General features: G+C 42.1%; 1 protein-coding gene across 2 annotated transcripts in view; it reads left to right on the top strand.

The window, feature by feature from the left end:
• The window catches only part of LOC121616984 (transcription factor COE1-A-like), an 84,921-nt gene that overhangs the window by 60,318 nt on the left and 12,103 nt on the right, over nucleotides 1-12,500 (top strand). For both annotated transcript variants that reach the window (XM_041951922.1, XM_041951921.1), the window contains exons 10-11: nucleotides 762-888; nucleotides 7,894-7,982. In XM_041951922.1, the coding sequence (XP_041807856.1) occupies nucleotides 762-888; nucleotides 7,894-7,982 (216 nt within the window). The remainder of the gene's footprint in view (nucleotides 1-761; nucleotides 889-7,893; nucleotides 7,983-12,500) is intronic.

Here is a 12,500-nt window from a genome sequence, read left to right as displayed (position 1 = left end):
TGATTATTGATTCCGAAGCTGGAAAACGCAGTTTGAAAAATGTTTCGGTAGAAAGTGATTGCATGTTTGCCAAGTTTGTCTGCTGCTGTCCTTCCTACCTGCAGGTCTTTCACAAAACACCTCAGCCAAATAGGAAAAACCACTGCTAAAAAGTTCCCTTTTCACCTGGTATGTAATACCGCGTGAGATTAGAAGACACAAACCCAAAATAAAACATAAATCATAACATTATATGTCTGTCTGACTTTAATAAATGCATATTGATATACACGGTTTCAAATGTATTCTACATTTATACTACAGACTTATTTTAAAAGTTAGCTGAAATGAGAAAATGGAAACATCAAATTCAAATGTAGATACAGTCCAGTTTGACAAAGCCTCTCACCACATCAACAAGTGCAGAGGCAGTACAGCTCCAATCTACAAACTAAAATAAACTATAGAGTGAGGCTTCAGCGAGAAAGCTCTTGCAAAACATAACCAAAGAACAACATACAGCAATCTATCAAAACTGGGTCCAGGGTCAGATTCAAAGGGGAAAAAATGCTCTCCGGTTGTTTGCTGCAGATGTGTCATAATCCGGCTACACCAAATCAAGACTCAAGATGTCTGTTGGCGAAGACACTCCAAAAGTTATTCCAGTAATTTTGTATGTGACCAAACACCAGTTGCATTGACGCAGAAAACGCTTTGTCCCAATCAGTTGATGTGTTTTTGTCTATTGACTCTTGGTCCCCCCCTTTTCCTTCCTTCTCTAGTTGATCACGCCGCATGCCATCCGGGTGCAGACGCCTCCCAGACACATCCCCGGGGTCGTTGAGGTCACTCTGTCTTACAAGTCCAAACAGTTCTGCAAAGGCACACCAGGAAGGTTCACATACACAGGTAGGTCAACTGTACGCGCTCTATTTTCAGTTTTTGTTGATTACAAATGCGTGTTTGTGAGCCTTTGCATGTGAGTGTGTGCGGCCTTGTCAGCGTGCGTGCATAAATAGCATCTATGAGTTGCAGTTCACTCTCAGGCCAGACAGTGTTGAACTAATGACTGTAGATTAGTCAACATTAACGACCCACACTCGTTACAATGTTGCCATAATCAGAGGCTCGTTAAAACCAGCTACAATTAAACAGTCTGCTCTTTATGGCCCTCCATACTGAAACTATTAGTGAAATCATCCAGAACACCCAGTTTACAAATACACACACACACACATTAAACACACACACACACACAAACATACACAGTGTTGGAAAAAGAGTGTGTGGTTTCTGACTGGATTGTTGACTGTGAATGAGTGTTTTCCTGCTAAATGCAGTAGAGGAGGGAAAGGAGAGAAAAGAAGCAGAACCCGTGTGTGTGTGAGTGTGTGTGTGTGTGTGTGTGTTTGCTCATTTCGTTCACACATACATGTGGAAATGGATGGAGGTGATGTGATGTCTGGTATTGATCCGCTCAACATGGCTCCATCACACCATAACGATGACGTCATTCACAGAGAGAGACAGAAAAGAAAAACAGCTGCTGTGTAAATTCTTCGGGGCGCGAGACATTTAATGACCCAATTAACCAAAGATAAAGATGAGGATTTACACCTGATCAATGGAGATGAAAAAACTGACCATGCATAAATCGTCAGTTTTAATGTTGCTGTCAAGTTCGTGAAAGCTTTAATATTTCAAAATGAAAAATGCTTCAAGAAAGTGATGAGTTTTGCCTTTCAAGCTTCAGATACACTCGTTTGTTCTGAACAAAGTTTAATTCATGCAGCATGCTGCATTTTTCTGAGATGTGAAAATGCAAACAGCAATAAGTCACACGTAGAGAACAACATTAGAAAATACAGTAAAATCCAACATCAAGAGAAAAGGAGGAAAGAGGAGGGAAAACCGAGCAGCTTGGCTGACTGGACAAAGAAAATAGCTCCACCTTTAGGAACTCATTCAACAATGTGAAATGGAAGGAAATGGACTTCACAGTCCAAAGTGCAGTGAAAAAACACATTTACACAAGAACTGAACAACAACTGTGTGTGCAATAAAACACACCCGGAATATTGTTTTTCTTTTTAAATGTCTTGACAAAGTTTCGACAGAGACATGAAATGATTTTTCTTTTACTTTTTTTTTGTGAGTTCTGTTGTCATCTAAATGCCTCATGGTCGGCAGTTTCCTGCGAGGCCTGTGCGCCTCCTTCAATGTTCCTCAGTCAAAACATGTTCGGTCTGACCCTGAGGCTAGCCGGCCGGTAATTGGTCCGTCTGGTGTCTAACTGCTTCTCCTATTGGCCGGAGATGACCCCCCGTGACCTCGCGATTGGCTGATGGCTTCAACATGTGACCCAGGAAAGGCGATCCCTTACTGCGGTTGTCTGACCCCGCCTCAAGGTCGACTTCTTTCTGGAAGTCACTGCCGAAAGGTCACGGCGGGGAAAGCTGATTGGCCGGTGTGGTTTTTCAGTCCTTTAGCTGCGGTTGCCTGTGGGTGTAAGGACCGAGCAATTAAACATACTCACACACACACACACACGCACGCAAGTTTTCACCGTAAACACACACAAAGCAACACTTGGGTAGGGTCATGTCTTACACAACTTACCACACACACACTTTCAAACGGGGGCAGGAGTTGAAAGTAATTGTAAATCAGAGAGATATGAGGGAAAGATGGTGAGTAGTCTGGTAAACAGATGGTCTACCACACACACACACACACACACACACACACACAAACACACACACATACACAAAGTGCCGTATGGCTGCTTCATCGGCCTGGTGGGAAAAATTAACATTCTCGACATCACACACTCCTATAAACACACAATGCTACAAAGTTTCAATCAATACATGCTCGTACACACACACACACACACACACACACTCACTTACACACAAGAGCACGTGCACACACAATACAAATACACACGTGCACATATATAGAGAGCTGATTTACTGTCAATGCAGCTGCATAAGAAATCCATAGCTCAGCTGTGGACAAGAAACTTTGAGCAAAAGCCGCAAAAAGCGTCACAATGTCCGACTTTTCTCTCTTTTTATGAACGATTTAACTCTAATTCTGCCGACACGGAAGAGAGATTAGAAGAGATCAAAAGGGAAGGAGGGAGAGACAAAAGAGAAAAAGAAAGAGAGACACACATAAAAGAGACAGAGACAGAAAGGTGGACTTTTAAAACCAGATGGTAAAGTATTGATCCAGTCATAAGTGGATCCCACATACTGTATACTGATACACACATGCAGATACACACATGTACAATCACACATGCACGAACACACAGAACGAGAGGAGCCGGAGAGAAAAAGAGATCTCATCTCATAAGGGGAAGAATGAAGCAATAATTCAGTGGTATTGAACTGCTGGCTGGCCAGAGGATCGATCTCACCACACCTCCTCTCCTCCTCTCCTTCGTCTACTACTTCTACCCACCCAGCTTCACCCTTTTTTCTCCCTCGTCCACCTTTTTCTCTCTCCTTTGCCCCATTTAAACACCACCAAATGATAACTAGATAAACATCGCCATTGTATAATAAATACACGAAAGAAATCCGAGACATACGGTTCCCCCTTTTTCTCTCTGCCACTTCCCCCTCTCTTCTTTTCTTCTGTCTCCCTCCTCTGTTCACGTTTTATTGCGAAACAGGAGTGGAGGGTCTGTCCTCATGAAACTTCTATGAGTATTGATCCGCGGGCTGCTCTGGACTCTGAGAGGAAGAGCGAGGCTGGAGGAGGAGTGATGGAGGAACGGATGGATGAAAGTGGCAGAAGGTGTAGTTAAGAAAAGAGGGGGGAAGGAGACAGAGCAAGAGGGGGGAGGTGATGGGGGAGCAGGGGGAAGTCACGCAGAGATGCTTCATGGTCAGTCGGGGTGAGCCGAATGAGTCGAGATTAAACAGGTTCAAGCCTCAGTGTCACCAGATCATCTGCTGAAGCTTTTAGGAAAAGCTGAATGTGAAAAAAATGTAATAACTTTGCAATAACTACGTTTACGTTGCTTGAATTTAACCATTAAACTGGTTATTTAGTACATTTTGTTTCTAAATCACACTTTAATCTTGACTGATGATGCTCTCCGTTAAGCGATGCTTCATATGAAATCACGGCTGATGTTTAAATGAGAAATAAGACACTGAACTAACAGAGATGTGTGTATTTTTAACATGAAGCACAGCACATTTAAGTGTATTCATCATCCTCTTCAGCACCATGGACAGCTGGCATTAAGGTGCAGGTTCACCTTTTCTCAAGTCTGTCTGAAAACAACACTTGCATGCCCACATGTTTATGCTGAAAGAGTTCCTGGACGCTGACCCTTTCTAATGCAGCTCCAGATGATGATATGAAGTAAGAGCAGTCGGAGTTTGAAAAAATTGAGCCAGTGTCTTCTGAGGTTACAGATTTTTTATGCCCAACTGTCAATGAAAACAATGCATTGAGGAACGTGAACAAATAGAACAGCACGCATAGCTATGCTTCTAGAAAACATGGAGCAGGACCCTGTTTTGCCATCTAGGCTGGATGTTGGTCTAGTTGATTCCGTTCTGGAGGCTGGAGGCTCATGGGCACTAACTCAGCCAATCCAGTTGAACTTTCAAGGGGCTGAGCATCCCTGCATTAACACCTGTCTGATAGAAAGGTCCAGTGCATTCACGCTTAAAAGTCATTTTATACATATCATCATGTACCGTTTATACTGTTTCCTCTTGGGATATTGAACAACATTTTACACAGCTGGCTGCACAGCAACGCCTCCTCCACAGCTCCTCGCGCCACACCTGCAATGCTGTTTCCAGTTTTCTCCACATCTCAAGACAGCAACACTGGGAAACCCACCTGCAAGGTGTATTTGGTGTCAGCTTGACCAGAGTTTCTATGGTGAATGCACTGCGCCTGGTATTACCGATGGTGCTCACAGATGATGTGTAATCAATAGAACGGCTTTTGCTGCGCCGACACTGTGCAGAAAGAAACCGTTGGTGAAACCTGAACTTTGGGTTTCAAAGTCCACACACACACACGCACACACACAGATCTACACAAACCCATAAACACACACAAACATTAACAAACCACCCAATGATTTAAGGAACATATTGTTCTATTAATAATCGGTTGGAGACACTTTAGGCCCTAAGGCTTTGAAACGGCTCTAAGTCATCCTGTTATGTACACTGTGAGTGTGTGTGTGTCTTATATTAGAGCTGGCATTGTTTAAGTGTCTCCAGAGATGCACAGAGAGTGTGGATCTGACACTGGCAGTTAATTCTGACAGTTGATATCCCACCGACTGTTAGGCAGCTGTAGTTTTGTTTTTCTCGCCCATAACTGAGAATAGTTTTTTTTAGGATGGTTTAACACATGCTCTCCTGTCCTCTCCTCCTTCCCTCACCTCACCTCTTCTCTCCTCTTCATCGGATTTTATTCTTTTACTCCCTTTCATCTGTCCTTTGCTTCGCTTGTTCTTCTGTTCTCCTCAGCCAACCTCCTCCTGACTAATCATGTCGAAGTAATTATCAGATATAAATGATAATTTGTCCAGAATTTAAAAGATTAAGTTTCCTCAGAAGGGGGGAAGTATCGCTCATGACGCTTTAACATCTGGTATTTTTACAGCTCGCAATTTATGAAGTTAGGTTGCTAACAAATTGAGGGGTTTAAGACATAACAGAAACCAGAAACTTGGGTGTGATGTGATAATAAAACAGACATACATATAAAACACACACACACACAGACACACGCATACACATGCTAAAAGAAACTAGCAAACAACATATACGGTAAGACTTTCAGCTGCAAGTAATTTGTGCTGGATGTGGAAAGTACCAAATATCACTCCAGCTGCACACTTGGACATCTCTCTCTCTCTCTCTCACACACACACACACACACACACACTAACTTTAGCATTCAGCAATGAAGACAAATGTTCAGTACAGATAAATCAACACACACACACATATATAATAGTTAAAACTGTCATTGTGACTGATGCTTTCAGAGCTCGACTTGATTGACATGTTGATTGGTTGAAGACTGCAGAGGAAGGTAATTGCGACATTAAAGTGAACACTAAGTGTTCTTTAAAGTCTTTTAGGCTACACCTGCAGTGCTATTATCATACAGATGCTTTTGACACCATTAGTTACTCCAACGGGTGTTTCCACATTGCATTAAACCTTTTGCAGGCCGTCAAGGGGCTGCTACCACTGACCCCAGAGCAGTAGAACAACAGTGTCTGAGTCTGAAACTGCTCAAAAGGCCACTTCACCCAGAAATCATGCTGAGCAGGTTCATTATTTTCCAACCCAGTTTCACAAAAAAAACCTACTTGATACCAGCGTGGTGCTTGGGAACAAAATGTCACTAAATGGGATGTCATCCTCTCTGCCCACCGCTCACCGCCCCGCCGACTGGCACAGATGTTGTGATTCTCAGTCTGTTTATCATGTGTGCAGGCTCAGGTTGAACATCGACAGCCTTAAAGGTGCAACAAGCAGTGGTTTTCCACCCATAATCTGCTGCTATGTTCTTTTGAAGCTTTTAAACAAGATAGTTGACTTAGGACTAAACCAGCTGGTTTAGTGAAGGAAACACGCAGTATCTTTGGTTGGTACTTCATCACAATAATTTACCTTCGTGTTATTTTGCATTAAACATGACATATTAAGTGACTTGTAAAATCCTAAAGGAAAATCTGCGTATTTTGATTTTTTTTTTTTTATGAGTGTGAGAGTCAGCTCTCCGTTTTCTCATCAAGGTTCATTGGCCTGTCTCTACTTTCACTATATTTTACATATACGACACCACTGGGATTTTGCTGGAAATCATCAGGATTACTTTACACCATAAAAGAGGTCAAGGGAGCAAAAAACAAAGCAGAAGTTTCTGGAAACAGCAGATGGTGAAAACAGAGAAAGGCTGATGGAAAATCTTATCGTATATGTTTTTCCTTCACTGAAGTAAAAACGAGGGGTTGTGGAAAATTTTTATATTCCTTATACTTATATATTAATGTGGTCTGTCGTAGTGATAACCCGAAGAGTTAATTATCAGTGAAGTCTGCAGGTCCTCTCAGCTCTGGCTCTTCAGGTGCAAAATTAGCAACAACCAGGCAAATAAAATGAAGCATTTAGCAGCTAAAGAGCCTGATATTTTCTGCAGGAGTTGGTGGAGACCAAAACAGAGCTAAAAGAGAGTGAACATTGAACTTATTTATCAGGTGGACATAAGCCCATGAATGCTAATGTTGCTCCGTGTTTGACAACTTCCCCATATGAACGTTAAAAGGTGTTTACAGCTTGTTTCTGCTGCCCCCATGTGGTCAAAACATCAGTAATTACAGGTTTAAGTTGGGAAAGACTAAAACGTGCAATACCAGTATTATCTGATGAAGACTGCTAGCTGTCAGAGGTGATGCCTTGATGTTTCGTTTTTACTGTTCATTGTATTACAACATATATGCAGCACGTTAAATACTACTACTTTATTACTTTATTACAGTTTTACATCTTTGCATCTTCATTAGATTATCCATTATGCTGCAATTTGCTTATTCAAAGGAGCTGTGAAATAAATTTCAAGTGTAAGATAATGGGCTTACACCTATGGAATTACATTACAGTTATGGATTTATGACAGAAAGGCAAGTCTGTTCAAATATTTGCATTGACTTTATGAACTTATTAGTTACACCCCCATGTGCAGCATGAGGTCACTGCTGAAGTTTTCCAGACATTTCCTGAGATCTTCAAGCAGCTTCTGTCTGGATCATGTAGGAAACCTCCCGTAGCTGTAAAGTAACAAAAAAAAAAAACATTTTTCATTCTCCTTTTTAATAATTCCGCCTCTTTCCGTTTCTGTCTTCTGCAGCACTGAATGAGCCGACCATCGACTACGGTTTCCAGAGGCTTCAGAAGGTCATCCCCCGGCACCCGGGGGACCCCGAGAGGCTGCCAAAGGTACAGAAACAATCAAAGTTCACCTCTTGCACTTTTATCTGATGCCTTAACTGGACAATAAAGCTAGAATGAGCACGGCTCTGCCTCTCGCTTCAAAATGCCAGATTCTGTAGCTCTTACAGAGATCAAACCTGCAACTTCCCAGTTAAGCTACACTGAGTTGCTCTGCTATCAAAGAATAAGTACACACATCAACTCCGAACACAGAGAACAAAATAATTTTGCATTTACGTTTTGTTTGTTTGTGTTGTGTGTGTTATTTTTATATTTCCAAGCAGAATATGTGTTTTCAAATCTCCTGTGGGTTGTAATTTTACCTCTTCATGAACTCGGTGTGTGTGAGCTGCTTAACCCCGTTTTCAGGGTGAGTGTTTGAATCTTCACCAGATCAGAGAGTCATATCTGATTATTTGTTTATCAGCTGGAGATCAAGCAGAGTGTTTAAAGGATCAGCAGATGTAAACAATTAGCACCAAACGATGAGCTCAGCTTTGATACCGAACCCTGTCCTCTTCATCTGTACATGCAGCGCGACGTTTCAAAGTGCATGTGTGTGTGCGTGAGTGTGTGCGAGCTAACCGAGTTGACCTGATTCAACTTACCCATCCAGGTGGGCGGGGGTCATGACCTTTTAACCAGCTGCTGTTATTGGCTCCCAATCCGCACTGGAGCTGATCCAGGACTGGCTGTTTTTGCAGTGACATCATCAAAGAATGGGCGCTGGTCATGATGCAATGATGTGGCGATGACGGCGATGTCATCACCGCCGTGCCGACGCCCCGGCTCCTGCACATGTGTTTGCAATTGCATGTGATGTGTGTCATCACTGCTGGAATGTGTTCGATACATCACAGAAAACTTCACACCTTGAACATCTGTGAAGTCTGTGGAGTCACAGTCGTTATTGATTTTACTCATTTAGAGTTTGCTGTACATTATAGTGTTTCTGTCTCTGACACCACTGAGCTCAAGCCAAGTAAGGAAACAGGATAAACATAATGAGGGTCATGTGACCGATTGGCACTTTGGTTTAAAAGGTGTTTAAGGGGTCAGTAAGTGAGGAAGATGAAGGATGACAGACTATTAGAACGTTTAGTGGTTACAGCTTGTTTAGGAACTTTGAGATGCTACAACTAACTGATATTCTAATTGATAGTGTTAATTGATGGAGCGAATCAGCTCAGTATCAATATTGGCTGTTTCTACAGGTCAAGGACCAAATGACGCGCATTCAGTGCCAATGCAGGAAATAGTGTGCGAGCCAAACACTGTAGCACAATTTAGTGCTTTCTTTTCTGATGTCATGAAATTGTGGTTGAAGGGCGTCAGACGGCTTGAAAAAGTATTTTTTTTAAGCTTTAACGCAACCACAGCATAAATTGTGCAAAAGGCTGCAGGAGTCAGGAATGAGGTGGAGAAGTGAAGTCAACCCATCGGAGGAGATTTAGCTCTTTGAAAAGCTTTTACCTACTGTGTGACCAGGCAGGCCGTAAGTGCTGCAGAAAAATCAGCGCAGGAAATGATGTTAGCAACCCAAAGTGTGTGATATCATAAGTGATGTTAGTTCCACCTTCTGGTAAAGGCTGAGTCAGAGCACACTCACTTTTTCATGCACAAACACACACACACATGCACGCAAACGCACGCGCCGCGTGATATCTGGGAGATTTACAGAGCATGACACACACCTTGTTAGCACAGAATATGTAATGCTTCCACCTTTTCCTCGCTGGATTTCTCTGTAAAGTAAAGGGAGAATAAAGCTTTAGCTCTGTTGCTGTTAGATTTATTTATACATTGGATAATTTGATCCAAGCAATTTAATTGGTCAGACCTGCATTTTGAGTCAGTTCCCATGAAGCATGCTGGGAGAGTGGAAAAGGAAGTGGTTGGTACTTTACTAGTTAGCAATATTTCTTTGTTTATTATTATGAATATGATTATTGTTAGTATGTTTTTGCATACTGCAGTGCATATTAATTTATTGAGCCAAAATACACATTTTAACAGTGATCTGCACAGATGAGTTAATATTCACTCTAATAATGGGAAATTTAAAGGGAAAAAATTAAAAATCTTTCTTTATCTGAGCTTTATGCAACACATTTTCTGTTGTGGCAGTGCTTGTCAGGAGAAATAAAACAAATGAGCATTTTAATTGTACTAAATGGGTCCATAAATGCCTTAAGAACCAAATAACCCCAGTCTAAAATAAAACACTTCACTTAAAAACAATACTGGCGCTGGACTTTTCCAGGCCCGTTTTACCCGGTAATGTGTCTTTCCTATTCCCATGGATAAGCAGTCAAGCTTATTATAACTAACATGATGTCATGCAAAATATTTCCAGGCAAAGCTACAGTGAGAACCACCAAGCCGCTGGAAAGACAACCAGAGTAGCTGGACACATCGATCGGGTATCAGATCCAACCAGTAGATGATAGAGAGGCGAATCCGTGCCAAACGTCAGGCAACTTCCAGAGCTTTTCTTTCACGCAAGATCAAGATAACGTTCTCAAGGAGCACCAGAACTGAAATGTTCAAAAAAGAGCAAAATAATTCAACTGTTGAGAAGCTCAGATTACCTTTAAAATCACAACAGGAAACCAATGAAAACTGTTTGACGCTCTCAATTTAGAACAAGGTTCCCATTACATGTTTGTATCTCTTTTTGTGTGTGTGTGTGTTTCTCAATGTGTGTGCGTGTGCGTGTGTGCTGTGTGTTTACGCTTTCCTGGGTAATTCATCATGGTGTAGCCATGTGGTCGATCAGACCCTGAGACTTTATTACTGCTGCCCACCAGCAGTCACTGTGTGTGTGTGTGTGTGTGTGTGTGTGTGTGTGAGTGTGTGTGTGTGTGTGTGTGTGTGTTTGTGTGTGCACGCATGTGTGCGTGTGTGTGTGTGTGTGTGTGGTATGTGTAGGTGTGTGTGTGTATTTGTGTGTGTGTGAGAGAGAGAGGGATGCTGGATGCACATGGAAGCAATGTGAACATTCTTCATACTGTTAAATTGTGTGTGTGTGTGTGTGTGTGTGTGTGTGTGTCTGTGTTCGGTAAGAGTTCAGGTCAAGGCATGTAATGGTTAGGTTAGGGTTAGGCTAAGTCTACAGGATATCAAGCAAGGCAATGCAATGTCTTCTAAAGTGATGGAAACACGACTGTGTGTATGTGTGCGCATGTGTGTGTGAGCATGTGTTCATATGGGTGATTGGGTGGTGGTTGGCGCCACACACACTTGCCTGCTCGTTGCGAGTATCGATCAGCCCTTTTATTAAAGTTATAAGAGTTTATTAGAAGCACTGTGAAGAGGGCAGACAGACAGAGAGACAGACAGTCAGACAGACAGTCAGACAGACGGGGCAGTGGAGTGTATGAGAGGATTACCAGTGGACAGCCGATTCTATAATTGTTCAGTGAACACTGATGGGATTTCGCTAGCCTCTCTCACACACACACACCAGTGTTCAGATGCCAGTTTGTGTCACTGTGATCCCCTCAGCATCCATATGTGCCCATACAGTTACTGTACAGAATGACACACACATGCACACACATAGACTGAGCTGTCAGAGAGCCACATGGAACAGTCCAGGTCTTGTTGTGGGAAATCAGGGACTTTTCTGCAGCATTTTTTGCCTGTTTTTTTTGGACCGAGGACTCCAGCTGTTTTATGCCCCAGTTACACACTCACAGACCTGCAGCTCCTCGGTGCAGCTACAAGTAATAAAACATATTCATTTATTTTTAATGTACTAAATGTTTGCTCAGAATCTTGACCCTTGAATCTTGAATTCAGCAGCTTCAACGAGCTCAAACTGTTTAACAATCAAGAATCAGATTCAGCTGTAAAACAGTTTTTATGCTCTAATCTGCTGCTGATCACCTGTGTGGGCGAACGGCCAGTAACCAAGAGAGTAAAAAGCACAAATGCCTCCTTGGATGCACAAAAAAATCAATCACCTCTCTTGGCTTGCAGTCCCCTCTGCACTCCAGCATAAACAGAAAAGCAACAGCACTTCAGGACGTTAAATGATTTGGAATATTTTCCAAAACCTAATGCGTAAAAGGCGATAGCTTTGCACAGATTCTGCAAGTGTGTGTGTCCATCCACCTGTTTTTATGTGCATTTTCAATTTGAGCATAAAAAAAAACCTGAGTGATAACACTTAAAAAATCTCGAAATATCTCAGTTTTTACTTTCGGCTGAGCTGCACAAAGTGTAAGATATTCAGCAAGTAAATCATGATGGAGCATGTGACTGCGAGGACAACATCAGATCATGTGTGGAGCGATCAAGATGATTTTTTTTTTACCGATTGCTGCGTGTGTGTGAAATATTTATGTGTTGGCATGTTGTTTTGTTGAATCGCAGTTTGGAAAAGTTTGATTTTCATTTCGCAATCTGAGTGATTATTCAACACCGAGTCACTGACAACACCCAAAACTACTGAAATATTAATTCTGCGCAGAAATGTCTGCGTCTCTCAGGCTGGGAAGGTTGACCAGAGTGCGTCAT

The sequence above is a fragment of the Chelmon rostratus genome, chromosome 14 (assembly GCF_017976325.1).
Source record: "Chelmon rostratus isolate fCheRos1 chromosome 14, fCheRos1.pri, whole genome shotgun sequence".
Taxonomy (NCBI): Eukaryota; Metazoa; Chordata; class Actinopteri; order Chaetodontiformes; family Chaetodontidae; genus Chelmon; species Chelmon rostratus.
Note: the sequence above shows the minus strand (reverse complement) of the source record. Positions and strands in the feature narration are given on the sequence as shown.